At 38.0% G+C, this 27,715-nt stretch overlaps 7 protein-coding genes and 1 pseudogene across 10 annotated transcripts in view; 7 read left to right on the top strand and 1 right to left on the bottom strand.

The window, feature by feature from the left end:
* The window catches only part of LOC104792560 (protein FAR-RED ELONGATED HYPOCOTYL 1), a 44,421-nt gene extending 22,550 nt beyond the window's left edge, over positions 1-21,871 (top strand). The window contains exons 2-4 of one of the 2 annotated variants that reach the window (XM_010518741.3): positions 20,547-20,697; positions 21,055-21,533; positions 21,619-21,871. In XM_010518741.3, the coding sequence (XP_010517043.1) occupies positions 20,645-20,697; positions 21,055-21,533; positions 21,619-21,695 (609 nt within the window). In that variant the 5' untranslated portion in view covers positions 20,547-20,644 and the 3' untranslated portion in view covers positions 21,696-21,871. Of the gene's footprint in view, positions 1-20,546; positions 20,698-21,054; positions 21,534-21,615 lie in introns of those variants that run through there. The other variant, XM_010518739.3, reaches the window with a different exon arrangement.
* On the top strand, positions 30-2,736 carry LOC104792565 (uncharacterized). The gene is made up of 4 exons (XM_010518747.2): positions 30-558; positions 733-1,123; positions 1,638-2,183; positions 2,397-2,736. Exons 1-4 carry the CDS (start codon positions 65-67, stop codon positions 2,526-2,528), a joined length of 1,563 nt encoding a protein of 520 aa, XP_010517049.2. The 5' UTR covers positions 30-64; the 3' UTR covers positions 2,529-2,736.
* LOC104792564 (L-type lectin-domain containing receptor kinase IV.1) lies at positions 4,471-6,950 on the top strand. Its single transcript, XM_087454563.1, has one exon. The coding sequence runs from the start codon at positions 4,734-4,736 to the stop codon at positions 6,759-6,761; it is 2,028 nt and encodes a 675-aa protein (XP_087310689.1). The 5' UTR covers positions 4,471-4,733; the 3' UTR covers positions 6,762-6,950.
* Positions 7,613-11,136, top strand: LOC104792563 (protein CER1-like 2). Of its 2 annotated transcripts, none has more exons than XM_087454564.1 (9): positions 7,613-7,707; positions 7,839-8,270; positions 8,375-8,594; positions 8,856-9,234; positions 9,316-9,423; positions 9,523-9,723; positions 10,144-10,242; positions 10,327-10,500; positions 10,688-11,136. In XM_087454564.1, exons 2-9 carry the CDS (start codon positions 7,877-7,879, stop codon positions 10,871-10,873), a joined length of 1,761 nt encoding a protein of 586 aa, XP_087310690.1. In that variant the 5' UTR covers positions 7,613-7,707; positions 7,839-7,876; the 3' UTR covers positions 10,874-11,136. The 2 variants fall into 2 exon arrangements, with proteins under 2 accessions (XP_087310690.1, XP_010517046.2); XM_010518744.2 differs by having other exon boundaries at positions 7,616-7,707; positions 7,826-8,270.
* LOC104699289 (uncharacterized) lies at positions 11,373-12,644 on the top strand (annotated as a pseudogene).
* On the bottom strand, positions 12,589-17,846 carry LOC104792562 (phosphoribosylaminoimidazole carboxylase, chloroplastic). The gene is made up of 18 exons (XM_010518743.3): positions 17,540-17,846; positions 17,397-17,422; positions 16,875-17,103; positions 16,192-16,413; positions 15,983-16,094; positions 15,840-15,902; positions 15,596-15,734; positions 15,247-15,302; positions 15,093-15,166; positions 14,849-14,996; positions 14,600-14,773; positions 14,390-14,477; positions 14,177-14,287; positions 13,884-13,981; positions 13,419-13,536; positions 13,245-13,339; positions 13,040-13,146; positions 12,589-12,937 (listed from the first exon to the last, which is right to left on the bottom strand). The coding sequence occupies exons 3-18, from the start codon at positions 17,096-17,098 to the stop codon at positions 12,844-12,846; spliced, it is 1,923 nt and encodes a 640-aa protein (XP_010517045.2). The 5' UTR covers positions 17,099-17,103; positions 17,397-17,422; positions 17,540-17,846; the 3' UTR covers positions 12,589-12,843.
* On the top strand, positions 17,761-20,137 carry LOC104792561 (uncharacterized). Its single transcript, XM_010518742.3, has 8 exons — positions 17,761-17,874; positions 17,952-18,010; positions 18,924-19,067; positions 19,166-19,239; positions 19,326-19,380; positions 19,454-19,516; positions 19,617-19,744; positions 19,839-20,137. Exons 1-8 carry the CDS (start codon positions 17,829-17,831, stop codon positions 19,915-19,917), a joined length of 648 nt encoding a protein of 215 aa, XP_010517044.1. The 5' UTR covers positions 17,761-17,828; the 3' UTR covers positions 19,918-20,137.
* Positions 21,872-22,989: 1,118 nt separating the features above from the next.
* LOC104792559 (uncharacterized) lies at positions 22,990-26,694 on the top strand. 2 transcript variants are annotated; one of them, XM_010518738.3, is made up of 6 exons: positions 22,990-24,967; positions 25,057-25,214; positions 25,305-25,356; positions 25,452-25,534; positions 25,620-25,713; positions 25,824-26,694. In XM_010518738.3, the coding sequence occupies exons 1-6, from the start codon at positions 23,254-23,256 to the stop codon at positions 26,498-26,500; spliced, it is 2,778 nt and encodes a 925-aa protein (XP_010517040.2). In that variant the 5' UTR covers positions 22,990-23,253; the 3' UTR covers positions 26,501-26,694. The 2 variants fall into 2 exon arrangements, 1 of the variants encoding a protein (XP_010517040.2); XR_015559820.1 differs by having other exon boundaries at positions 23,070-24,967; positions 25,447-25,534.
* The last annotated feature ends 1,021 nt before the right edge of the window (positions 26,695-27,715 follow it).

Genomic DNA, 27,715 nt, shown 5'->3' with positions numbered 1-27,715 from the left:
TATTTTGTATAGATGGATACAAATTAAAACCCCATCCCACATACTATTATAAACATAAAAAAAAATGGCCATCTTCGATCCGTTTAAGCTCCGCTACAAACCGGCGTCGATATTTCCGGCGACGACTGTAAAACCTAGCCATGTTCTCTCCCTCGTCTCCAAGTTCTTCTTTACCATATGCATCTTCATCTCCGTTGCTCTGATCTTTTTCTACATCATCTTCTCCGATTGCTCCGATTGCCACCGCAACCTCGGCCACCGTCGCTTAGGTCCTTACAATGTAAACTCCACTACAAACTCTTCAGCCTCCTCCTCGACCATCCTCCGGAAGAATAAGCCCTCGGAGGCAACCGATGTCTCCCACATAGTGTTCGGGATTGGTGGCTCCATTCAAACGTGGGGAGATCGCAGCCGTTACTCCGAACTGTGGGGGCGTCCCAACGTCACCCGCGGCTTCGTATGGCTTGACGAGGAACCGCCTCTTAATATGACGTGGCTCTCAACTTCTCCACCGTATCAAGTCTCGGCGGATACCTCCCGGTTCAACTACACTTGCTGGTATAAACTGTTTCTACTATTTCAACCAATTTATTTAGGTCAAGGATCAATTCTCACAGTACCTATAATTTTTCTTCAAAAACCTAGTTTCCGATGTTGTAACCACAAATCAAATATATTGTGACAATGCCAAAGCGTACGATTTACTCATCCGATCGCCAATTTTTTCATTAGGTATGGTTCAAGATCAGCTATACGAATGGCGAGAATCATCAAAGAGACTTTTGCGTTAGGGTTAACGAACGTGAGATGGTTCGTGATGGGTGACGACGACACCGTTTTCTTTGTGGACAATCTTATAACGGTTCTAAATAAGTATGATCACAATCAAATGTATTACATCGGAGGAAACTCGGAGAGTGTTGAACAAGACATCGTTCACTCTTACGCCATGGCTTACGGTGGCGGAGGTATGGCAATTAGTTACCCATTAGCCGTCGAGCTTGTTAAGATACTCGATGGTTGTATTGACCGTTACGCATCGTTATATGGATCTGATCAAAAGATTGAAGCTTGTCTAAGCGAGATTGGAGTTCCCCTTACCAAGGAACTAGGTTTCCATCAGGTATATTCAAATTTTTCCTTTTTTTGTTTTTTGTCATTAGTGGAAATTTCACTTATTTAGAAGTATATAATTTTTAGCTTTAAAAATAAGATTCCGGTGGAATATTGAATTTCCATTATTTGAAAATTCAGTTTTAAATTTCAAATCGTGTAAAAATTTAGAAGCTTCACTGCTCACATTTTGGTGTCCGTTTTTTTTTGTTTCAACGTATAATTATCCTAATTAAAATCGACAAAACTATTTTATTGCTTTAATTATGAAATCTTTGATAGTAAAAATTCATTAAGTTATACTTTTAGGACTCGTACGTTTCTTAAAATTCGGATGGAATGTTAGTAAAATTTCAAATTTTAGTCTCGTGGCATATTGATATTGGTGCAACTATATCTAAGTTTTTTTTTTTTTTTTTTTTTTTTTTTTTTTTTTTTGTCAAAACTATATCTAAGTTACGTTCTTAATTTTTGGAACCATAAGATCAGGATTTAATAATTTTTCTTTGAATGGTAATATCCAGGTGGACGTACGTGGAAACCCGTACGGTTTACTAGCTGCCCATCCGGTTGTTCCTCTGGTTACGCTCCACCACCTCGACTACGTTGACTCAATATTTCCAGCGACGAACCAAATCGACGCCCTAAGAAGACTCATGTCAGCATACAAGACGGATCCAAGCCGGATCATCCAGCACAGCTTCTGCCATGACCCGAGCCGGAACTGGTCTGTCTCGGTTTCATGGGGCTACACCATTCAGATTTATCCGTCTTTGGTCACGGGTAAGGAGCTTGAGACGCCGTTTCTTACGTTCAAGTCGTGGCGGACATCGAGCTTGGAGCCTTTCTCGTTTGATACCCGACCCATCAGCGGAGATCCATGCGAGAGACCCATTGTTTATTTCTTGGACCGGGTTTATGAGGTAGGGTTAGGGCAGACTCTTACGACGTATCGGAAACATGTTGACGTGGGAGAGGCGCAATGTGATTCGCCGCATTATTCTCGCGCCAACTCGGTTGAGTTCATCGACGTTTCGGCTACCACATGGAGGCATGATCTATGGAAAATGGTAAGTAAAATTATATGGACACTTAAAATCTTCACATCTGTCTACACCAATTTAGTGACCAACCATATAGGAGAAATTCATGAATTATTTTTAGGCACAGCATTTGAGAATATATCTTGATTTATAGTTATATACATTGTGCTTTTAAATTTGGTGTGTTTGATTTGTAGTTGAAAATATAGATGATCTTTTTATATTTGATTGGGTTTACAGGCACCACGTAGACAGTTCTGTGAAATTGTCAACAGTGAAGGAGACTCGAAAAACGTAATCCATGTCAAGATACGGCATTTTAATCCTTTCGAAAGTGTTTCTCTTCCAACAAAGCATCCGAGCGAAAAATGAATGGAAGGTTTCACAACTCGACAGATGGATCGGCTCCCTTTTATCTCAGAGACTATATAGTTTCATATCAAGAGGAGTTGAGCAACAATTTTCTCATTCGTTCGTTTATGTAAGTATCAACTAACTTGAAATCATAACTTTGGCTAAAGTCAAAATTATACAGATTGTTACATTTTTTATCATATCAATATAATTCTAGTTTTATTAACTCATGTAACACATGTCTTCCTCCAAAATATATATAGCTAGAGCTGGTTTTACCGTTTTAGGCCCAAGCAAAAAAAGAAGAAGATTGGTCTGGGGGGACTAGATGATCTCTTATACTCAGTATATAATAGGAAACAACAATTTGCTTTTGTAACAGATTATTAGAATTAATATTATTGGGCAGAGCCAGAGGGCTCTTAAAATTGAGGTTGAGGAGATAGGTTCAATATATAACAAGCTTGATGATATCTTATATATTATTGTAGGGAACATTTTTTTTTTGTGTGACATATAAGTTCAATATATAACCAAAAAATTAAACTGTACAGAGTATTGTTTGACATTTGGGTCGAATAAGAGAAAATCCCAAAGCTAAGTGTAAAAGGAATACTACTAGATCAGAAGTTAAAATAAATATATAGTTTAGAAGAATCCTTTAGATCTCATCTCTATGGTACTGAAAACGCCTGCTCTCTATTTCAACTTCTTCCAAGCACCACACGTCGGTGGCAAACTCTTCTTCCCGAACCACAAGAAAAGCAAGGAGAGAAGACTTTGTTAGCACTTAGCATACGGACAATGACAATATAACGCAAAAACTCAAGTAGATCAGAAGAGAATATTCACATGGTTGACTTCAAGAATCAAAGATTATACAGTCAGTCAGAAACTTCCAAGATTACTAGGGTGGACCTCTTTGGAGTCTAAAACTTTTGACCAGTTTGTGCATTTGTCACATGGGGTCCAAATTTGTCATTAAGGTCATTTCCAGTATCAGCCCACCATCTACCTCATTCATTATTCAAAATAAAACAGATAAAAGTAAAATGCAGTACCCTACACTATTAAATTACATGGTACTATGAGATGGCATACGAAAAAAAATGTCTCATGGTATCATCATTCTTGTAAACAACGCTGGTATATAAAGGTATGGGAATATGATTACAAATTAACTTTAGTTTGAATAAGTGCCATACAATTCACTTTTCATCTAGACGAATAGTAAACATATGTAAGAAACTAAGGGAGCTATGACAGCGGCGGGCAGGAACTGGAACTTTGAGAACCATCAAAGCTGTTGTGTCCACAAATATGCCCAAATTAGATTCTCACATTTGATTGGTAGTACGTGTCTTGCAATATCTTTTTCACAATTAAACTTAGAGGAAATGTTCGAAACTCGTTGTATTTAGTTGGCTTATTAGACGACCTGGGTCTGTGACTTATTAGACGACTGTAAGTCTTGTGTCTCTAAAAAAAGAAAATATCATAGAGGCAGCAGTACAGCCTAAAGTCAAATCAATAATTTTTAATTAGCACTAATTACTCGAAATACTCCTTCCCTTGGATACGTGACAGCGTATGATGATGTGGTTTCTGATGTCATTCAGACATTCTTATACTAGGAGATTTCTGGTTAAAATATCAAATTCATGAGCATAACTAATTCATAATCAATTTTCCTTTTAAGTAATGACTTCATATGCTTTACTATCTCAAATAAATAAAATCAGTCACTGTTATGGCTACCGTCGAATCTACTCATCATTACCCATAAATACTAGTACATCTTTTTTTTTTATGGTTACAAACATAATGATCATATGATAGAACGAGTAGATTTAATTATTGGTATCGGAGTATATAAAATGGATTATTTTAAAACACACACAAAGAGAGAGAGAGAGAGAGAGAGAGTTAAATTAAGCAATTAATCTTGGAAGTTGGAACACATATCACCTACCTTGATCAAATTTTCTCAATCACGAGCATATCCCCCACCAAAGGAAAATAATCAAAAAAAGATTATTTTTATTTTATTTTCTCTTCTCTAGAAACAAACTAAGAAAAAGAATTAAAAAAAAATGTAAATAAAAAGATTTGACGACTTTTCCACTCTCTTCCTCACCATAAATAATTTGTCTCTCTTTCTTCTTTCTTAAAAAAAACACAGAGAAGCAATCAAGTAAGAGAGAGTTAGTAGTAGTAGTAGCCATGTTCTTGAAGCTCTTCACCATCTTCTTGTTCTGTTTCCTTTCACAATCCCTTAAATCTTCTTCACAGACTCTCAATTTCATATACAACAACGGCTTTAATCAACAGAAGGACATATCAATCCAAGGGATCACCACCGTCACACCAAACGGTCTCTTGAAGCTAACCAACAGAACCGTTCAAAAAACCGGTCACGCTTTCTATACCAAACCAATCCGGTTCAAAGATTCTCAAAACGGCACCGTTTCTTCCTTCTCCACCACCTTCGTCTTCGCTATCAACCCTCAGATCGACATACTCAGCGGCCACGGCATAGCTTTCGTCGTCGCTCCGAAGCCAGGTCTCCCTGACGCAACGCCAAGCCAATACTTGGGTCTTTTCAACATAGGAAACAACGGTAATGACACTAACCATGTCTTTGCTGTGGAATTGGACACGATCCGGAGTACAGAGTTCAATGATACTGACGATAACCATGTCGGAATCGATATCAATAGTTTGAAGTCTGTGAATAGTGCTTACGCTGGGTGGTGGGATGAGAAAGCTCAGTTCAAGAACCTGAGTTTGATCAGTCGTAAGCCGATGCAGGTTTGGGTTGACTACGATGGTCGTAGTAATAAAATCGATGTGACGATGGCTCCGTTCAACGAGGATAAGCCTCTAAAGCCGCTTGTTTCGGCTGTTAGGGATCTTTCCTCTGTTCTTCTTCAAGATATGTATGTGGGTTTCTCCTCTGCGACAGGTTCTGTTCTGTCTGAACATTATGTTCTCGGTTGGAGTTTCGGGTTGAACGAAAAGGCTCCACCTTTGGCTTTATCAAGACTCCCGAAGCTTCCTCGGTTCGTGCCCAAGAAGATCTCAGACTTTTACAAGATCGGGATGCCGTTGATTTCTCTGTTTTTGATCTTCTCGTTCATCTTCCTCGTGTTTTACATCGTGAGGAGGAGGAGGAAGTTTGCGGAGGAGCTCGAGGATTGGGAAAAAGAGTTTGGGAAGAACAGATTCAGGTTTAAGGATTTGTACTACGCGACCAAAGGGTTTAAGGAGAAGGATCTTCTTGGATCTGGTGGGTTTGGGAGTGTTTACAAAGGTGTGATGCCAGGTACGAAGTTGGAGATTGCTGTTAAAAGAGTCTCGCATGAGTCCCGACAAGGGATGAAAGAGTTTGTGGCTGAGATTGTGAGTATTGGTCGGATGAGTCATCGGAATTTAGTTCCTTTATTGGGCTATTGTCGTAGGAGAGGTGAGCTTCTTCTTGTGTATGACTTCATGCCTAATGGAAGCTTAGACAAGTACTTGTACAACACTCCTGAGGTAACGCTTAACTGGAAACAGAGGATTAAGGTTATTCTAGGTGTTGGCTCTGGCTTATTCTATCTCCATGAGGAATGGGAACAAGTGGTGATTCACCGTGACGTCAAAGCCAGCAACGTCTTGTTAGATGGAGAGCTTAACGGGAGACTAGGGGATTTCGGTTTGGCTAGGTTGTATGATCACGGGTCGGATCCTCAGACCACGCATGTTGTTGGAACCTTGGGATATTTAGCTCCTGAGCACACTCGGACAGGACGTGCCACGACCGCTACAGATGTTTTCGCGTTTGGGGCGTTCTTACTAGAAGTCACGTGCGGTAGACGTCCTATCGAGATGCAGCATGAGACTGATGAGACGTTCTTGCTAGTGGATTGGGTTTTCGGGTTGTGGAACAAAGGAAACATCTTGGCTGCTAAAGATCCGAATATGGGTTCAGAATATGACGAGAAAGAGGTTGAAATGGTTCTGAAGCTAGGTCTCTTGTGCTCTCACTCCGACCCACGGGCTAGACCAAGTATGAGACAAGTGTTACATTATCTAAGAGGAGATGCAAAGTTACCGGATTTGTCTCCGTTGGACTTGTCCGGGACTGGGATGATGTTTGGGGTTCATGACGGATTTAGTGAGTTAGGGATGTCGTATTCCTCCTCCGTCTTTAAAGGTTTTACTGGTGGATCTTCCATTGCTGATTCTCAACTTTCGGGAGGGAGATGACTGGGATGTTTTGAAGTTATATGTTATGCTATTTACGTCGATAGTGATGTTTTGAATATTTTGAACCTTTTTTGTGTGTTTTGCATTTTGATATGTAGAGACTATTTGGATGAGATATGAGACCATGTATATATACGTCAACATATGTTGAAGCTACTGTCTTAAGAATATAATGGCCACATGATAACATATGAACGAACGAGTAAAACGATACGGTACAACAGAGTCACATATGCTTATTGATCATTTAGTATTTACAAATAGAAGTTTATCATAGTTAAATGATTACTAAAGTAGATTAGTGCGACAGAAGTGGATTTTCCGAAGTGATTCAGGGTACAAGGATAGTGCTGCTTTTGCCCAATTGGCTCAGTCAATGTTTGATTGTTAAAATTTTTGTCATAATTAAATCCACAATCCATTATTTTCCCCTTATCTACGCAGATTTTGGAATGAAGATCTGAAAGTTACTGATTGATTAGCCAAAAAACCAGATAATCGAAAATTGTTGTGTACCAATTTCCAAGAAGGAACCAATTGATGAAAAGAAAATGAAAACAGTAAGAAAAATTTTCATATACTAATTGGATTATGCCAACTTTGTATAGTCAAATGAATAGCTTAGTATTTGGGAAGCGTGTCGATTCAAGAGACTTAATGAAGAATGATCCAGGACTAACTCCTCACCAATAAAACGGGATCTCTTATCTGTTAAACTTAAATATTGGGTTTAGAATCTTTTAGACTTTCGGAAAAAGGAAGTCTCATGTGCCTCACATGTCAATGTGATGTCCTCTATTCTAACTACGCATGTATTTGTATATATATAGTAACATTCGCACACACAAGGAGTTGGAAGGACGTGACCGAGTAGTCAAGAAGAAAAATGGCGTCGAGACCAGGTTTTCTCACGGACTGGCCATGGGCACCTCTTGGAAGCTTTAAGGTCTCTTTCATTGCCTCTTTTGCTTTATAACATCTTCAAATACATCCATTTATAAACCTTTTCTTATATCACTCATTAGTCATAATGTTTGTATACAATTTGGATAAATATATTGAAGTACTTGCTGTTAGCCCCGCTGGTTATCGACAGCATCTACTCATATGCAACCATGAGAGACTACGAGAAACTTTTGGTAGTGGCCATGACGGTGTGGAGGATTGTTCATAGCCAAGTATGGATAAGTTTGTCCCGGTACCAAACTGCAAAAGGAACCAAGCGGATCTTGAACAAGTCCATTGAGTTTGACCAAGTCGACCGAGAACGATCCTGGGACGATCAGATCATCTTCAACTCTCTCATTGTATACTTAGCCAAAGTGTACGTCTTAGGGACCGATACCCTTCCCTTCTGGCGAACCGATGGATTGATCTTAGTCGCTCTTCTCCATGCTGGCCCGGTGGAGTTCATCTACTACTGGTTTCATCGAGCACTTCACCACCACTTCCTCTACTCTCGCTACCATTCTCACCACCATTCCTCCATTGTCACCGAGCCGATCACTTGTACGTACATAACATTTCGAGAATAAATATGTTCACTATCTTAATCTTACATACTTTTATTAATATGTGCGACAAATTCTAAACCATATGGGTCTTGATTGCAGCGGTGGTACATCCATTTGCAGAGCACATCGGATATACGTTAATCTTGGGGCTACCTCTAGTAACGACTTTGTTGTGTGGGACGGCCTCGGTCGTCTCCATTTTTTTATACATAACTTACATTGATTTTATGAACAATATGGGTCACTGCAACTTCGAGCTCATTCCGAGATTTCTCTTCTCTCTTTTACCTCCTCTCAAGTTCCTCTGCTACACTCCCTCGTAAGTACTTTAAATCCACTAGAATAGTAAATTAACTATTACCAGGCACGATTCTTTTGAACGCGTTACATTTCTGTGTGGTAATACTATTTTCACATTTTTAAAAAGTAATGTTCGAAATATATAGTTTTGTAAACTGTAATCGCAAACAACCGTTTGACTTTTGCGTTTACAGTTTACAAATGAATTTTAATGAAATGTTGAAAACATTAGAAGTTTTGGTTACCAAACATAAAAGCATTGTGACTAAAATATTTGTAGGTTTCACTCGCTCCACCATACGCAATTCCGGACGAACTACTCTCTATTCATGCCAATGTACGACTACATGTATGGGACTACCGACGAGTGCAGTGACTCATTGTACGAAAAATCGTTGGAGAAAGAAGAAGAAAAGCCTGACGCGATTCATCTGACCCATCTAACATCAGTCGAATCTATTTACCATCTTCGTCTCGGTTTTGCTTCCCTCTCCTCGCACCCGCTCTCTTCCCGGTTTTACCTATTCCTCATGAAGCCCTTCACTCTTATCCTCTCCTTCATCCTCACTTCCTTCTCTTCTCGAACCTTTGTCTTCGAGAGAAACCGCTTCCGTGATCTCACACTTCACACCCACCTTATTCCCAAGTTCCCTTCTCATGTAAGTCTCTTTCTCTTTCTCAAATCTTTAAACATCAAACAGTTTCACGTCGTGTAATATTTTGTGTTTGCCAATCAACAGTACATGTCACAGCAGCAGAAAGAATGTATCAACAAAATGATAGAATCGGCTATTCTTGAAGCGGAGAAGAAGGGTGTGAAAGTAATGAGTTTGGGGCTATTGAACCAGGCATGCAATTATTAATACATTAATTATATTGGTTATTCTTATGTTTGCAAGTTTTATCATCAGCTCTATATAATAAATCCTAATTATTGATATACTCAGGGAGAAGAATTAAATGGGTATGGAGAAATGTACGTAAGGAAGCATCCAAAGCTAAAGATAAGGATTGTGGACGGAAGCAGTCTTGCAGCTGAGGTGGTGCTTCATAGCATTCCTGTTGGGACCAGAGAGGTTCTCTTTAGAGGCCAAGTCACAAAAGTTGCTCGTGCCATTGTCTTTTCTCTTTGCCAAAATGCTATCAAGGTACACCTAACTTTTTATTAAATGAAAAAGATTGAACAAAGGTTTTAATTTGGAATTTTGGATGGGCCCTTTGAACAAAAAATGATTTGGATTTTGGACTGAAGAAATGAAAAGATTTGACTTTATTCTATAATTAATTTCGCGTGAGAATAGGATCGAACGTAGATAAAGTCGATGGAGTATCCATATATAAACGTTATGCCACTATCTAATTAATACTTTGATAGTTTAATAGGTGCCTTTTGAGACGTAAACAATGTCACGTGGCTTTTCCACCAAAAAAAAAAAAATGTCACGTGGCCTACTTAGGATTGTGTTTGAAATTGCCTAAGATATTTACAGTTTTGAAAGCATTTTTAATAAATTATGATTCATATTTGAGAGAAAATTATGATCGGTTTTACTCAATGTATGAAATAGGTGATGGTGTTACGCAAGGAAGAGCACTCCATGCTCGCCGAATTCTTGGACGATAGTTGTAAGGAAAATCTGGTGCTCACAACCAATTACAATCCAATGGTATGCGTAAATTACAAAATGACATTAAATTAATAGTGACATAAATTCAAGATTACATAACAAAATATGTAACGTATCATGTAGATTTGGTTGGTGGGAGATGGGGTAAGCACAAAAGAGCAGAAGATGGCAAAAGAAGGAACTCTGTTTCTTCCTTTCTCTCAATTTCCTCCTGACAAACTACGAAAAGACTGCGTTTACCATACCACTCCGGCTATGATCATCCCTCACTCTGCCCAAAACATTGATTCTTGTGAGGTACGTACATAAACATTCTCAGTTTAGTAAAATAGTCTCTGTAGTTTTTATATATATATATATACCTAACACACAGCTCGAATCATTTTTAACCATGCTCTAAACGTAAATTTCAAACACAAACAGAACATTTTCGTTTCGTGTCAAGTGTTTATTATATATAACACATTTGTGTGTCTATATATAGAATTGGCTGGGGAGGAGAGTGATGAGTGCATGGAGAGTTGGTGGGATAGTACACTCGCTAGAAGGGTGGGAGGAACACGAGTGCGGTCTCGACAATTCAGTCCTTAATTCTCCCAGGGTTTGGGAAGCTGCTCTTCGAAATGGTTTCCAACCTCTACGTGTACTTCTTCCATCTTTCGAGACCTAGAGGGATTCAACAATTCGTACTAATTAATTGTTTAATTTTAATTAATTCGTCAAAAATATAGTTTCTAAGAAGTAAACTTTGTAGCTTTTGGTAATCCATTAAAAAACTAATATAAATCAAAACTTAGTTTTGAAATCAACAATAAAATAAATTGTCAGTTTCCTATTTGTTCAATTTTCTATTTCTTTAAGAAGAAGGAAATTTGTTAATTTCCTATTTGTTCAATTTTATATTTCTTTAAGAAGAAGGAAATTTGTCAATTCCTATTTGTTTTAGAAGAGGAAAAAAGCCTGTTGTATTAATCATCCTATTTAGTATAAATATAAGAGGTACGCTTTGGCCTTAGGGTAGAAGAGGCAGAGAGATTCATAGAATAGCTTAGAGATAGATTCAAAGAGTGGCTAAAGGGTTTTGGAGATCTTTCTTAATATTGCTAGTTGCTCTTCTTCAACTCTTTACCAGAAAATTATAAGCCGTCGCAGCTGTTTTCATCTTCACCATGGGCAATTTATTGGGTAAGCGAAAGCCGGATTATGATGACGATGATGATGATGATTTGGAGATCAACCCGATTCTCAAGAAACAAAAGGTAACATCCGAGGAGACATTAACGGAAGGACTTGCTGATGATCCTAGTCTCCAGCACAAGTCTGATGATGATCAGGAGGCTAATTTATTTGGTAAGCGAATCCTGGAAGATGATGATGATTTGGAGACCAAACCCATGCTGAAGAAACTTAAGGAAATATCCGAGGAGACATTAATAACGGAAGGACTTGCTCTTGCTGATCCTACTAGTCTCCAGCACAAGTCTGATGATGATCAGGAGGAGACAATGGAAGGACTTAGTGACGACACTCCCGATTTAGTTGAGGAAGACGATGAAGCTGACTTGATGAAAAATACGCTCTGTATTTCCCATCTCTCTCGCCAAGCTAATATACAAGATATCATCGATTTCTTCAAAGGTGTGGTGCATGTTCGACTTGCTATGAAACAAGATGGTTAGCATGATGGCTATGGCTTTCTTGAGTTTGCTTCTGATCATGAAACAAAAAAGGCGCTGGAAAAGAAGAACGGTAAACGTTTGCTCAATCGCAAGATAACCCTTGATGTGGCTAATAAGAAGTTATACCCTCTACCAAAGTATTCCTTGGATCACAAGGTTTGCTACGAAGACTGCCTTGGACAAGAAAGCCCAGTGGAAGGACTTGCTGATGTTGATGAGGAAGCAAGACAAAAGACGCTGTTTGTTTCCAATCTCCCTTCTCAAGTTAAAACACGGAATATCATCTCTTTTTTCAAAGATGTTGGACAAGTTGTTGGTGTTCGACTTATTGTAGACCGCATGGGTAAGCATGTGGGCTGTGGTTTTGTTGAGTTTGCTTCTGCTAACGAAGCAGACAAGGCGCTTGAACAGAAGAATGGTCAAATGTTGCGCTATCGTAAATCTTTTTTTAGTAAGATTTTTCTTGACGTGGCTGAGAGAGCTCCATACCCAATCCGATACAAGTACAACCTTGTAGAGAAGCTTTGGTATGCAGACAACCTTCTACGTGAACCTAATCTGAAGCAGCAGGAGGAAAAATCCTAGCTACTTGATCAGATTCTGCGGTAAGAAGACTACCTTCTCTTACGACGACGACTGTTAAAGAAGAAGAAGATGAAGCTCTTTGGTGTTTTTTTTTTTTTTACTTTCGATACATTGCAACTTGTTTATCTTACTTCGGTTTTTATTATTACATTGAAATCTATGAACCGATAAATCCAATTTTAAAGTGTTAAAAAGTTTTCATGGACATCTAGGAAATACAAACTCAATTACATCCCAAGCTTTAGTCTTAAAGCGAATGTCAATAACAATTACAACAACAAAAACTAACTCAAGAATTGAGGCTAACTCTCAGATCACTCTTTAGGATCTTCGTTGCAGCAAAATCAATCGTGATGGTTCATTCCCAATAACACACTCACTGGTTCAAATATGATTCCCAACCTTCTCTCTCAAGTTTCTCTCCTTTAACCATGTTCTGATCTCTCATGTCTTTCTGGTACTGACTCATCCTGAATCAACCAAACAAAACCCACGTATCTCATTTATAATAGGTTCCCTAGTTCTTGTTCTATCTGACTCTATGTAACAAAAGAAAAAATAAGAAAAAGAACCTTGAGACAAGATCAGTATCAGAGATTCCCAACATCCGGACTGCAAGCAAGGCTGCGTTGGTCGCATTGTTTATTGCAACTGTCGCAACAGGAACACCTCTAGGCATCTTTGGTAACAAAAGAAGATAAATGGAAAGGTTTAAGAATCACAGACCTAAATTGGTTCATATAGCTGAAGTTAATTATGATGCAATGAATAGTGTACCTGAACGATGGAGAGAAGTGAATCAACTCCATCCAAACGGGTAGCACGGACAGGGACACCAATCACAGGCAAAGGAGTGAGTGAAGCAACCATACCTAAATTCCAAGAAAATCCAATCCTTTACGGTAACAATCTTGTGGGAGGGACAAGATGAGTTTCATATTAAAGGCATACCTGGTAAGTGAGCAGCGCCACCAGCACCTGCAATGATAACTTGAACGCCTCGACTATGAGCTGAGGTTGCGTATGTAAACATCATCTCCGGGGTGCGATGAGCAGAAACTATCTTTACCTGTAAGCAAATGATACCATATTGTACCATTCAGGTTGCAACAGTTTGAGGCAATGAATTTTGTTGTAATAAAACATGAAGAAGAAACCCTTCATATTTGACAGGAGAAGCTGCTTCCGAAAATTGAGGCCACTATCAATGTGGCCAAATATTGGGAAATGCATATCTTTGATTACAGAGTATGTACTATACATAAGACCTGACATACTGGACTATATTTGAGCTTCTTCACAACTAGTTTTACCAAATTACAAATGTCATGTTTCTTATATCTGCCTTCAGTGGATTATAATTACCTTATGTAAGTCGTGCCAAATTCAATTATTAGAGCAGATCTTAAAATTTACCTCATGTGTCACACCAAACAGGTCCAGAATTTTGGCAGCATCCTTCATAACAGGAAGGTCCGAGTCTGAACCCATGATGATACCAACACGAGGTGTCTCTGCAATGTATAAACAACAAGCAACAAATATTTTTATCAGATACTTTGAAAACTCATGAAGGGTTCAACAATCATGAAAATGGCGGTAGTTTCACAAAAAAGTTATACAACAGATTTTGGTAAGTTAAGTCTGAAGGCATTTGGAAACTAAAAGCCTATAACATATAGGTACCAGATGATGCTATGGAAACTGACCATCTACTTGGTGGCTTTGCTCACTTAATATACAATGTAACCTTTGTTCCAAAACACCCATAGACTGCCCAACAAGAGTGATGTGACCCATCTTCCTCTGCTTTCTCATTTCTGACAGTAAGAGTTTATCGTACAAGCTTTGTGAGTAATCAAGGTCGTTCACAAAAACTGGCAACACACCACAAGAAAACCGTAAGGGAACAAAATTCTAACCTGGCTTGTCATACCAATGAACAGATGCACCTGGAATACACATAGCCCTTGCAATTAGCCGATGAGCCAATTTGAAACCAGCTTCTCCCTGAAATTTGAAAAATTGAAACCAAAGGCCACAACATCTTCATTAAACGGATAAAAAGATAGTTGAATGGGTATTGTTATCAAGAAACTTCAAACGACAAAGTAAAGACAAACAGAAATTACATCATCTTCTCCCAAAATATTGTACATAATGGATGCTGGAGTTCTCATTGACGGATCACCTAGTGGAAGACCAACCACAGCCCGCAAGTGTTGTTCAAACTGTGAAGTATAACAGCACTCGATCGTTTGATGGCCACTGTTGTGTGGTCTAGGTGCAACTTCGTTTAGCAGGATCTGAGAGGAACTAAAACTCTGATAAGTTAAAAATGAAAATAGAAACGGTAGAGTTCCTAAAATGTATGAATATACCTGACTATCCTCTGTCAAGAACAGCTCAACTGCAAAAACACCAGCGCCTTCTAAAGAACCAACAGCCTTTTGCGCAACATCGGTTGCAAGTTTGTTGATCTTCCAAGGCACATCTGCAGGTGCTTTAACTATATGGCATATGTTATCCCTAGAGTGTATTTAAAGGTGTATTAGTAGTAGAAAGTAAAAATTTGTACCATATCTTTCAATCTTATACATAATATTTGGTGGAGTTTTGAGTTACCTGTGAATAGTTTCAACAACGGGATAACAAACCATAGAACCATCTTTTCCCCTAGCCACAATAACAGCTAACTCCTAAAATTTTATATAGCCGATTCTACACGTCAGAGCTCAATAAGTCAATAAAGCAAATAAATTTTATCATCATCATTTACCTTGACAAAAGGTGCCCATTTCTCAACATACAAACCACGACTGAAACCTCCAAGAGCTGGAAAAGAGAAAAAATATTGACGCAAAAGCAGGAAAATATAGGTTACACTGTAGAACTAAAAGGTATGTCATTAGGATATCTATTACAAACATAGGTGACAGGTCTTAATAAGAATAAAAAGTCAAGGATTGTCTCAAAACATTATTGCTAGTTTCACATGAGAGCATTATTGTTCATGTAACTCATAATTTCTTGTTTCCACAATGACTGTAGCATAGTACACGATTAACTGGTTCGACTGTTACTAGATACTGTGAAACCACATTACATATGGTTAGTTAAGGGTTTACCCGTTACAGCAGAAGAAAGCTCATCTTGGTTGTTGGCAACTGCATTTCCACGTCCATCATAAGCCAATCGTTTGCTCTTGATCATAAGAGGGTAACTAAAAAGTCCACCTGCTCTTCTTGCTCCTTCAATATCGCCTATCTGACGTGGCGAGATTTACGGGTAAAACTATTTAAAAAACTCATCATGATTCATGGAGAACTTCATGAGTGAATTCTTTCAACAAAGCATAAACAAGGGCCTAACCTCCATAAATTCTGGAAGTGGGATACCATGCTGAGAGAAATGAACTTTTTGCATGTATTTATCCTGGAACATCAAACTGACTCGTATAAATCACATTGCTGGGAAAACTCCATCTGATGAAAATAGTTGAGAGACTAGGAAACCTGTATTATTCTGATAGTAGAAGCTTTCGGTTGGCAATCCACTCCTTGTTTCTCAAGCTTCTCTAATGTTTCCACGTCAACATGTTCAATTTCTACAGTCAAGACTCCACATCTAACTACGACAATAAACAAAAATAACCATCAATATTTGTAATGAAATTAAGAATTGGGAACCTGAAGCATTCAAGAACAAAATAAAAAAAAAAGACCTTTTTGCAAATTCTTCTACTGTAGTACTGTCGTCAAAGCTATCAACCATGTGACCGTACGACAATGCACTTGCTGAACAATTTTCTGAAGGATCTAAAATCATCACTTTAATAGCCAGTTGAGAAGCAGCTTGGCAAAGCATACGACCCAATTGTCCACCCCCAAGAACTCCAACAATTTTCTCAGAAACTCCATGGGCATGTTTATTCTCGTTATTCTCACTTTCAAAGAGAAAAGAAAAATAACATTAGAAGTTCATAGTAATTGAGAAACGAGCAGGGAAGCACAGGTAGTTTCTTAACATTTTGCTTCATTGCAATTGGTGTGATGCAATCTTAACCACAACAGCTATGAAATTTCTGAAGTCCATGACACTTACAAGAAAAGAGAAAGTTTTCCTCATTTCCAAAGATTAATATATGCAAGCTTAATTGATCTTTAGTTTTAAATAAAAGACATCCAACAGCTTAATTGATCAATTCTTGTCTATCTTTCTAACCACCCTAATCACAGTAGACAAGCAAATAATAAGAATCAAGAACATACACATACTTGAGACAAATGATTATGATGCGACACCATTATACTCAAACACACATAAAATTTGCAACCTAATTAAGCGTATATCCAAACTAAAGGATGTCGTGTACACAAAATCCAAAATACAGGGGACATAACGTACCTGATAGGAGAAGCTTCATGAGAGCTGCATGCTAACACCGGATTCAGTTTCCCAGATGACGAAGTGGGAAGCTTCTGTAAATTTGCCATTGTCAAACTCTGCGACAACAGAGTTCTGCTCACTGGAAAAGGTTTAACTCTGTAGGTGAAGCGAGGAGTATGGAGGACTGGAATTGTATTGCCAACGACAAGAGCAGCAGCTGTGCTTGGCTTCAGAAGCAACATCTAAACTGCAATACAAAAAAAAACTTTGGAACAATTACATTCAGAACATACAGCTTTTAGCACCGTTCACAAGTATGCAATTAAGTAACATGAAAAAAGTATGGTAGACCAAAACAGAGGATGAACTCAAGCAAACCTAGTTCAATATCAATAGCTAAACCAATGTGAATAGATTCAAGTAACATTCTTAGAGTCAGTAACTAAACTAATGGACGAAGCAAGAAAAGGTCAACAGCTAAAACAATTACAGCCACGACTTGCGACTCTAGAATGGCTTCAAATTGAGTAGAAGACAAACCTGGTGGTGAATGGTGACAGAAGTGGCTAGACAAAGAGAAGAGTAGAGAAGTCAGGTCCAAACGTTAGATTTTTATAAAGTCAGTTCGATAATAGAGGTGAAGTAAAGCTTCTTCCTTTGTAATCGACCCCCAATAACTTTACCTTCGGAAGTCGAAGAATTCAGAGGCGCCGGCGAGGAGAGAGAGAGAGATAGAGAGAAGATTCGGTCTGACGGAGGAGGGAGAAAAGGTTTTTGTGAGGTTTTCTTTCTTCTAGTGGTGAGTAAACCGGAAAAGCCTAACCCGCTGTATAATTTCACTCGGTTTAGAACACCGAACCGGGTATAATCGGTTCGATCCCATCTCGTTAATTAAAGCTCCATAATTTGATTTGGTCGCACCAAAGATCGGATTTTTATCAGAGGGCAAGGAGGAGGAGGACGGGGAAGAAAATGCCGGTGAGAGTCGTTGAGAGCAGCACGCCTCCTCAAGTTTCAGGTTTTTATCGCTTCTTTGGTTTGTTCCCATTCCTGAATTTGTGGTTCTCTCGCTCATTCGAAATTGTTGTCATTTAGGAACTGATCCTGGGAATCGATCACAACTTCCGCCTAGTTCACTTCTTGGCGCTGGCCAGGTAAAACGATTTATCAATGAAGAGAAAAAAATGTTACTTTGCATAAATCTTTTGTGTAAAAACTAGAAATTTCTTTCTAGGATTGTAATGGGATGATGATAAATCTTAATACTTGGTGGATTCACAAGCTGTTCTCTTCGTTTAACAAATTTGTTTTATTCATGTCTGACCATAGAAAGAGGTCGTGGGAGTATTGAAGGAACTAAAATTCTTGTATTTAGGCTTGTGCATCTGTGGTTATGTATGCACACTCGTTTTATGAACATAGCCTTATGTGTAAGCAGAATCTGAGTATACCTACCTATATACAAATAAAGACTATCTTTAGGTATTCTTATCTGTAAAGGTGAAGCTGCTCTGAGGGTTGAGAGGTTCTGACTACTTGAAATCACTAGAATAGCTAATTTTCTGTTGATCGACTGTGGTAGTTCTAGAAACTCTGCTTCATAAGGGTTTGTTAATATACTTAATGTTAATTTTGTGGGAGTGGGGATACTTAAGACGGGAAGCAAAGTTATAATTTTCATGTTGTTTTAGCTACTTAGAAAAGCAACAAAAAAAACTTAAAGATCTTGTGCCTCGTTGTTTGGACTAGACACAAAGCATCATTCATAGGCAGGCACCAAACATCATGGGGCCATACACTTTCTTCTAATTAGATCTGCAACTTATACCAATGATCTAGCTGCATAAAGATTGTAGAGTACTGCTGATTTTTTTTATATGAAGTAGAAGGTGGCTTTGACTGGCTTGATATCTTTTTTCATGTTGACATGTATGTTAAAATCCAAGTGCACTTATACCTAGTAGGAATTGTAGAACATGTATTGGCTCTGAGAGGTTGTGTATTCATAATGAACATAAAAATGAGGGCTTTTAAGTTGTTGCATACGCACATGTTATTATGCTGCAGGCATTCTCTGGTACGCAAAATGTCTCTAACCAACAGAAGGAGGAAGCTTGGAGAGTTAACGTCCAGATACAGGGAATTGACCTTGAACATGGCTATCTTTGTGGCACCATGGAAGCTCTAAACGTTCCCATGGCAGATACTCCTGTAAGCCCTTACACTCTTACTCGTTTGTTGTCTTTCATGTTACTTCCTCTTGGAACACAATCACAGGAAGGATTCTTAACTCTTGTTATGTGTGTCAGGTCATAACATTCTGGGAAGGGGAAATCGTTGATGGAAACAATTATACTTTTTACACCGGAAAATGGGAAGCCACGTATGTCGCATCATCTTTTATTCTTGAAGTTATGAAACTGGTGATTTCTTATAGTAAAAGAAAGTTTTGAATTTCTGTTGTCACAGGAGGGAAGATGATATGAGACATTGGTCAAAATTCCCATCTTTTTCGCCTCTTCAGGTAACACTCAAGTAACTTTACTTGTTGAGGGTAGTAACATCTCCTGAGCAACGTTCTGAGCTTAATCCTGCAGGGTCAAGTTGAGTCTGACGGTGGCAGGCAATTGGATCGTAACAATTACCCTTATATATTTATGGTACAACTCTCAGTTTTTCCTATCAATACTGATCATCACAGTTTATCTCCAAGTGTCCCATATAATGCCTGCAACTCTGGTTTATTTACTTGCGGTGCAGAGATGGAAAGAGCAATACTTTGTAAATGTTGGCACAGATTGTGGACTAACAATAGCTGGATTTTACTACGTATGCTTCTCCTGCAGTGACGGATCCATCAGCGGTTTCTATTATGATCCAAACAGCAGGTTAGTTCTCATGTTTGTTTACAAAACTAGAATCTGTTTGTTGTTGTTGTTTGAAGTATAGAAAATTTGATAAAATGTTTATTATTTTGGCCAGTCCGTTTCAGAAGCTGGAGCTTAAAACAGTAAACGAAGGAAGATCTGGTTTCAGCTTTTCTTCTTACGAGTTGCAATGATAAAACTTGAAAAGCCAAAATCATCAGACAATCCCATATGATACACTGGTGGGCACATGCGAGGCACGTGATCCAGTACATTATGACGTGTCAATTATTATAAGATTATTTATAGTAGGATATTTTTGCTTAGATAGCAGACCAAACCAGTAAGAACTAAAATACTCTTTTGTCATTATAGTACAATCTAATGTTTTAAGTCATATCTCATTTCTAGTAATCATATATCTCAAAAATATTACCAAATTAGTTTGAAATTGATTTAAAATCTTATTCTATTTTTAGAAAAATAAAAAGATAAATAGTTATCATAACTAGATGTCAAAATAGAATGATAAATAGACCTCATCCAAATCCCATAAAATCGTCATGGGACAATAGTAAATAAAAAGATTACAATATCGTATGGAGCGAAAAGCTAAAAAAAGATAAAAAAAACAAAAAAAAAAAACGGTCCCGTGAAAGGGAGATGGGTCACCTCTCCAACACCCAAGATGCTTTTCGCCGTGTAGTACACAAACCCCGCAAAGACGAGATCAACGGATTCAAAATGGTCCGTGGAGTTCACGTTCTTACGTTGAGCGTCGTACTCTTTGATGATTAATTTTTACATTATAAAATGTTTGCAGTTTCCAGATTTTACGACTCTCCGAAAGGGGAAAGAGCATAAAGAGAAAAAAAAAAAAAAAAACAATTAGCTTCCAACTCTTATCTCTCTCTGCGATCTATGCCTGAAGTGGAACTAGTTAACAACGACGAGAAGCCATCTGAGATTAACAGGTTTCAGTTTTCCTCTTCTTGTTTTACTACCCTTTTCTATAGAGATCTCTGTGTTTTGGAAAATTAGTGTTTAATTAACTTAGAGATCAAATTTTCTACTTATGCTTCTTCTCAAGTTTCTTAGAGAAACATAATAAGATTCTTTATGATGATTGATTAGCAAACCTATATATGTATTCATAGCTGTTGAATATGATTGAATTGTTGTTACTTGATCATTGAGATTTTACAAGTTTCCATTTTTATTAAGTTCAAGATCAATAAATTCGATTCATATGTTTGATGATTAAGAATTAAGATTCATCCACTAGGTGTTTAATCATAATATGAGTTGTTCTGTCACGGTTTCTTTTGCAGGTTCCATCACATGATCATCACTAGTAGTAAAAATGCGTTAAAAATGGAAACAGTTGAAGAAGTGAGCAAGAAGAGGAAATTTCAGACAGATCAATCTGAGTTATCATTATTACCTCTTTCCAAGCACGTTTGCTTCGCCAATAATGTTGCTTGTTCTGACAATACCAATGGTGGATCGGAGATTGATACAGAGTATTCCATGTCATGTGTGAACTCAACAACTTCTATGGAATGTAACAATGATGAGGTTGAGATGAAAGAGGAATCATCTGGATCGTGCAGGGGCGAAGAGAAGATGACCTGTTTCGAAAGCCATCTTGATTTCATCTATGGGACTCAGAAACTAGAGGATTACTCAGAGAAAGACATTGAAAACATTCTCTATCTCGATGATGAAGGAGAAGAAGAAGAAGCTAAAGGATGTAGTAGTAATGCTGCTAAGTTTGTTCTGTCCTCTGGGAGATGGCCTGTTAACCAAGGTAATTAAAAACCGGTGTTTGGTTTGACCATATTGATTCACTGAACCGGAAAATTCACTAACTAGGTTTCTCATGTGTGCAGCAGATTCTACTCTACATGACACAAAGAAGCCTACAATTGATCAAGAATTTGAACAATATTTCTCAACGCTAATGTTGTGACGAAATAAATGTTAAGACTCAAAAAATATATATATGAAGATGTACATAGAGAGCTGTACTCATTCTGTTTTGATTCTTGTCAAGGTTAAACTACTCAAAACTGATTAGAGAGCTTCTTTGAAATAATGTTTGTAAACATGTTACAGATAAAAGCAACAAACAAATTATTGCAGCTCTATAGTTTTCCAACTTTCAAGATATTGATTAGCTGCAAAAAAATAGGCATATTTTCTTATGTCTAAACCAGATATAAAAGTAATTAGAATCACAAAATCTGATGATCTTGAAAGTAACTAAGATCCTTCCTTAATTATGTTCCTGTAATGAAGGAGAGTTACCGTAAGTATTATCGGTTAATATAAATACCGTTTCCCGCTAGGAGTAGTAGAACAACAAACCATTCATAATATGAAAATGCCTTAGAGAAGAAGAACAACAGCGTATGCCACGTTCTAATTTTCTTCTTCAGTTCTTCTTCATGTCCTCTGTTCCATGCGAGCAGTATCTCTAAAACGATTTAGCACTAGTCGGATGGCAGTAGCATCATCAGAACGAGAACGACATTCACGGGCAGCCACAACTCCCTTAAGGGTGATAAAATTCCAAGTCCTGCATGACAAGCAAAAGAACAACATTAATGGGTCAAACTGAGGCTTAAAAGCAAAACATAACTAGAAGAAGTGATGAGAAAGTGAGAAACATCAAACATCTAGAAAGAGTTTGTTGAATCAAATGGAGTATAAATATATAGCTTGGCTACTGGCTAGGATGCTTACTTCAAGAGCATGTTCTCTACTCTGGAGATGCCTTGTGAAATTTCCTTAGCCTAGGAGATCAAGACGGCATATGCTGGTCAGCAATAAAAGGTAGATTCACCCGTTCCACTGCTATCCTCGTCACATTTATAATCTTGACATCTATTTGTATGGACCGACACACATGGTACAATTTAGTTGTATCTTAGTCCACAACATGCCGACCCAAAATAAACCGGATGAAATATGGAATTGAAGTGTTGTTTTGATCTTAGCTTACTTTAACCATTAGAATTCCATTTTTATTTCTTACACCCTTTATGAAGTTCAAGATCGATAAACTCGATTCATATGTTGTTGTCACCTATATGTCTATCTTAGACTTGTTATAAAACAAAAAAAAAAACCTTAAAATTAGTGTTATATATATATATATATATTTATAAAAAAGATTTGGGTTACACGTAAAGACTAACATCTATATGATTTTGTTTCGTATTATATATATTATATAGTCGAAGAACCCAAACGTAAATTTTAGATCTTTTGAAGTATGACGGAAGCAAAACATGCTTCCACGACCTTAATTTTAATGAACGTGAAGAGATGAATTTGTCTTATTACAAAAAGAGAAAACACGTCTTCGACACTTTCCCCCATAATTCCCGATTTGCCCATCCTTCCATAACGCTACCCCTTTCCCTGAAAATTAAAAAAAAAAAAAAAAAAAAAAATCTGTTTCTCAAATTCAATTTTCTGGAGATTTTCGAATTCGTTGTTGTTGTTGTTGAAGAAGACAATCAATGGAAAATAGAAACGGAGGAAACAACAAAATGAATCGGAAGAGAACAATGACGATGAACTGGGAAGGATTAGGTGATTTCGAAGAAGACGAAGACGACAACAACGATAGGTTCTTCGAAACTCATGATCGTCTCTCTTCTGCTTTAGCTTTCGACATGTCTGCTGCTAATTCCTCTTCTTCCTCCGACGACGACGAAGATTTCGACGATTGTCGTCTCTCCTTCTCCTCCGCCGTCTCTTCCTTAACCACCGCTTCTAGAAAGTTCCGTACGCCGGCCATGTCTCCTGATTACGATATCTGGATGGCTGCTCCCGGATCGATTTCAGAACGGCGTCGTCGTCTTCTCCACGGGATGGGGCTTGTTAGCAATAAGGATATGGTCAGTGCTGCTGTTTCCATCCGCCGCGTTGTTTCTAACGCGGCTATTGCTATCAATAGTGATGATAATAATAAGATGAAGATGAATGGTAAGATGAAGATGGCGAATGGTGAACCGGAGATTGAAGATCACGATCATCATCATGACCACGTTCCGGTTATGCTTGCTCGGTCGAGATCGGAATCTGATATCGAGAGGTTCTTGATTGAGAAAAGGAGGAAAGATGAGATTTTAGGGAAAGTCTCAAAGCAGCGTCTCACGAGAACCTATTCCGCAATTGGAGCTACACGGACGAGGATTTACCAAACTCCGATCAGACAATCATCCCCTGCTGTTTGTCGAAACGGTAAGGCTCCCCGCGGCGGTGGTGGTGGTGGTTCAGAGGCGTTGACGTCTGCGGTTGGTGCGTTTTTCTTGATTAAGAATCTTGATACAGGGAAAGAGTTTATAGTGAATGAGTATGATCAAGATGGGATGTGGAATAGGCTTAGTGATTTACAAACAGGGAAGCAATTAACTTTGGAGGAGTTTGAGAAATGTGTGGGGTATTCACCTGTGGTTAAAGAGCTTATGCGTAGAGAGAATGTGAATAGGATTAACTACGAACCTATTATGGATTTAAGGAAGTTCAATTCCTATCTTTCGAAAAGTGTGAGGTTGAGTAAGAGAAGAGGAGCTGCCTTGTTGAAGAACATTAAAGGTGTTGCTCATTCTATGAGTTTACGTGTTGCGGATAAAGATGTTAGCGATGGAAGCACCACGGATAGTCCTAGAAAAGGGAAAGATAGTAAACATGGCAAAGCTAATGAGTGGGTGAAAGTGAGGCCTACAGGGAAGTCTTATAAGGAATTGAGTGCTTTGCATATGTGTCAAGAGATTCAAGCTCATGAAGGTGCGGTTTGGACTATCAAGTTTAGTCAAGATGCTCATTACCTTGCGAGCGGAGGAGCTGATAGAGTCATTCATGTGTGGGAGGTTCAAGAATGTGAGCTGATGTCTATGAATGAAGGGAGTCTTACTCCTATTCACCCTTCGCTTTGTGACTCTGGGGAAAGATCATGTGGTGGAAATGAGATGACAGACAAGAAAAAGAAAGGAAAAAGCGCCTCCGGAAGAAGAAGCAATCACATTCCGGATTACGTACATGTTCCTGAAACCGTCTTCTCCTTTTCTGATAAGCCTGTTTGCTCTTTGAAGGGTCATTTGGATGCTATTTTGGATCTTTCATGGTCCAAATCTCAGCTTCTTCTTTCGTCTTCCATGGACAAAACAGTCAGGTTATGGGATCTAGAAACCAAAACATGTCTCAAATTGTTTGCCCACAATGACTACGGTGAGATAAACATCTTTTGTTTCCGGTCGTTACATCTAGCTATAATTTGCTGCATACCCTTTTGACCTTTTGTCCCATTGATTCAACAGTGACTTGTATTCAGTTCAGCCCAGTGGATGAAAATTATTTCTTAAGTGGATCACTTGACGCTAAGATAAGGATATGGAGCATACAAGATCGACATGTTGTGGAATGGAGTGACCTTCATGAAATGGTCACTGCTGCTTGTTACACTCCAGACGGTCAAGTATTTGCTCTGTTTTTTGCAGTAGTCTTAAAAATCTAGTCCATTGCCGTTTTTCTAATGATGGAAATTTTGGTTTTTTTTCGATTGAAGGGTGCACTTATCGGGTCACATAAAGGAATTTGCCGTGCGTACGATACAGAAGGTTCTTCCTAAGCTCTTTCTGATTCAAAACATCACTTCCTAGTTGAATACTCCTTTTCATTGCTACCCGTTTTTTTTTCTTCTTATGTAGAACAGATTGTAAGCTGAATCAAACTAGTCAGACTGATGTTCAGAGCAATAAGAAATCACAAGCGAGAAGGAAGATCACCAGTTTTCAGGTTCGTGTCCTTAAAAAACCAAACCTCCTCCTTGACTTGAGGAAAAAAAAACCATAAAATGTTTACAAGTTGATGCATTATATAGTTTTCCCCGGTGAATCCATCCGAAGTTCTTGTCACATCAGCTGATTCACGGATTCGAATTTTAGACGGTTCTGAAGTTATTCACAAATTAAAAGGTAAACTCTCTACAACACCAGTTAGATATACACAAACAACCGGCTGTTTGAATCGATATAGGCAGAGAGCTTACAACAACTAAAACAAAAACTGATACTTTTGTTGACAGGCTTTAGAAACACGTGCAGCCAACTCTCTGCTTCGTATAGCCAGGACGGGAAATACATAATCTGTGCGAGCGAAGACTCGCAGGTTTACTTGTGGAAGAACGACAGTAACCGGACAAGATCAACAGTTACGACACAATCACACGAACATTTTCACTGCAAAGATGTCTCAGCCGCTGTTCCTTGGCACGGTCATGTAAGAGGTGAGCCACCACCAGTTCAGATTCACTCTAAACGCCACTCAAAGCGCATATCCACTTCAAGCCAGCCTTCATCCTCCACAAGCTCACCAACAAGAGAAGAATCCTCTGCGACAGCACCAACTACATCCAACCGCAATAAAAAACCGGGGTTACCTCCTATGCCTAAGAAAGTCGCTACGCAGAGTCCTCAGCAACCAGAGGAAGAGGCGGGACCGGAGCTGGGAAGCTGCAGCGCGTCGTCGAGTATGAACGGTTCAGAGCAGCATTCATCAAGGTTTGGGGAATCCCCATCAATAAACACATCGTCAAGGTTATCTTCATGGTCGTGGTTCGACAGTGGTGGCCACGGTCCACACACTATACAGCCAACGGCTTGGGGGATGGTGATTGTAACGGCTACAGTTCATGGCGAGATCAGATCTTATCAAAACTTTGGCTTACCAAGAAGAATCGGTCGCCAAACGACACTCTTTTGATTTAAAAGGAACGAATCGATCAGTGTTTATTTTCTTGACTTGTAACTTTGTTTCTTGTAGAGTACGTAAAGAAACTGTAATAGTGTTGAGAACCTCTCTCGACGTTCAAAATATTTTGTATTTGTATCATCAACACAACACAAACAAAAATTTGTGTAGTTCTCCAAATAGAAATCAAAAACAATTTGCTCCTCTTTTGTTTTCTGCGTTTTCTCGATCTCTACATCTATTTGATAACAAACAATGGAATATACGAAAAAAAAATTAAAAAAAATAAACGAAAGTAAATCAAATGTTCTGTAAATTACTATAGATACATCATCAAAAAAATTAACGATGACCGCCACCAGAAGAGTCTCCACCGGAAAATTAACGATGATGTGATCATGATGATGTTGTCATGACCGTCATTGTTGTTATCATGATGATTGATGATGATGGCCAGTGCTGGTCAAACTTGGAATATCTTTTGTTCCCGTTTGACTGTTTTCTAGATCAAAAGCATCGGACAGATACTTCTCTTCTCCCCAATTGCTGCAACCAGAGATGACACAACATACGAGAAGAATGGCAGCAAGACAAGCGAGGACTATGAATGTAACGAAAGCAATATCCATCTTGTATAATTATTATAGTATAGGAAGAGCAGATTAGGTTTTGGGGTTAAGAACAAACTGGATGTATAATATTTGACTCAATCTAGAAAAATCATACTCCCTCTGTATCATAAAATATGATTTTCTACAATTTTTTCTTATATCAGGAAGATTGATTTTCTGTATACTTTAATCAATTAATGCTAATAAATTGTAAATTTCAAAAATTAATAAATGAGAATTTAAAAGTTTGATGGATTACTATTGGTTAATAATTATAAAATATGTTATTATATAAAGAATTCATTTATAGCTAAACATTTAAAATATTTCTTAATTTATTTGAAAATACTAAAATATTATCTATTGTAATACAGAGGGAGTATTTATAATTGGTAATTTTGAGACCGATATTATTATTACTTTGACCCAAAAAAAAAAAGAAGAAGAATTCATTAATACTAAAGTCTAATTGCATTTGCAACCATGAAATGTTATTAATTTATAGAGATTTTAATTTATTAATTTATCAATAAATTAATAAAATATTAATTTATGAAGATATATTTTTCATAGTTTTGAAAATTTTCTTTATGGAAAATAATAAAAAAGATTATAT

This window comes from Camelina sativa, chromosome 6 (assembly GCF_030686135.1).
Source record: "Camelina sativa cultivar CO46 ecotype springtype chromosome 6, ASM3068613v1".
In the NCBI taxonomy this organism is placed as follows: Eukaryota; Viridiplantae; Streptophyta; class Magnoliopsida; order Brassicales; family Brassicaceae; genus Camelina; species Camelina sativa.
Note: the sequence above shows the minus strand (reverse complement) of the source record. Positions and strands in the feature narration are given on the sequence as shown.

Excerpts from the sequence above, each read along its gene's own strand:
- LOC104792563 (XM_010518744.2), top strand. The coding sequence starts at position 7,648 with ATGGCGTCGAGACCAGGTTTTCTCACGGACTGGCCATGGGCACCTCTT. Across the intron at positions 9,235-9,315 it reads TTCCCAAGTTCCCTTCTCAT|TACATGTCACAGCAGCAGAA; the intron begins GTAAGTCTCTTT and ends GCCAATCAACAG. Across the intron at positions 9,424-9,522 it reads GTTTGGGGCTATTGAACCAG|GGAGAAGAATTAAATGGGTA; the intron begins GCATGCAATTAT and ends TGATATACTCAG.
- LOC104792565 (XM_010518747.2), top strand. The coding sequence starts at position 65 with ATGGCCATCTTCGATCCGTTTAAGCTCCGCTACAAACCGGCGTCGATA. Across the intron at positions 1,124-1,637 it reads AGGAACTAGGTTTCCATCAG|GTGGACGTACGTGGAAACCC; the intron begins GTATATTCAAAT and ends GGTAATATCCAG. Across the intron at positions 2,184-2,396 it reads GGCATGATCTATGGAAAATG|GCACCACGTAGACAGTTCTG; the intron begins GTAAGTAAAATT and ends TTGGGTTTACAG.
- LOC104792561 (XM_010518742.3), top strand. The coding sequence starts at position 17,829 with ATGCCGGTGAGAGTCGTTGAGAGCAGCACGCCTCCTCAAGTTTCAG. Across the intron at positions 19,068-19,165 it reads TTCCCATGGCAGATACTCCT|GTCATAACATTCTGGGAAGG; the intron begins GTAAGCCCTTAC and ends TATGTGTGTCAG. Across the intron at positions 19,517-19,616 it reads ATTACCCTTATATATTTATG|AGATGGAAAGAGCAATACTT; the intron begins GTACAACTCTCA and ends CTTGCGGTGCAG.
- LOC104792559 (XM_010518738.3), top strand. The coding sequence starts at position 23,254 with ATGGAAAATAGAAACGGAGGAAACAACAAAATGAATCGGAAGAGAACA. Across the intron at positions 25,215-25,304 it reads GTTACACTCCAGACGGTCAA|GGTGCACTTATCGGGTCACA; the intron begins GTATTTGCTCTG and ends TTTCGATTGAAG. Across the intron at positions 25,535-25,619 it reads GGAAGATCACCAGTTTTCAG|TTTTCCCCGGTGAATCCATC; the intron begins GTTCGTGTCCTT and ends TGCATTATATAG.
- LOC104792564 (XM_087454563.1), top strand. The coding sequence starts at position 4,734 with ATGTTCTTGAAGCTCTTCACCATCTTCTTGTTCTGTTTCCTTTCACAA.
- LOC104792562 (XM_010518743.3), bottom strand. The coding sequence starts at position 17,098 with ATGTTGCTTCTGAAGCCAAGCACAGCTGCTGCTCTTGTCGTTGGCAAT. Across the intron at positions 14,997-15,092 it reads GTTGTTGAAACTATTCACAG|GGATAACATATGCCATATAG; the intron begins GTAACTCAAAAC and ends AATACACTCTAG. Across the intron at positions 13,537-13,883 it reads TGTTTGGTGTGACACATGAG|GTAAAGATAGTTTCTGCTCA; the intron begins GTAAATTTTAAG and ends ATTTGCTTACAG.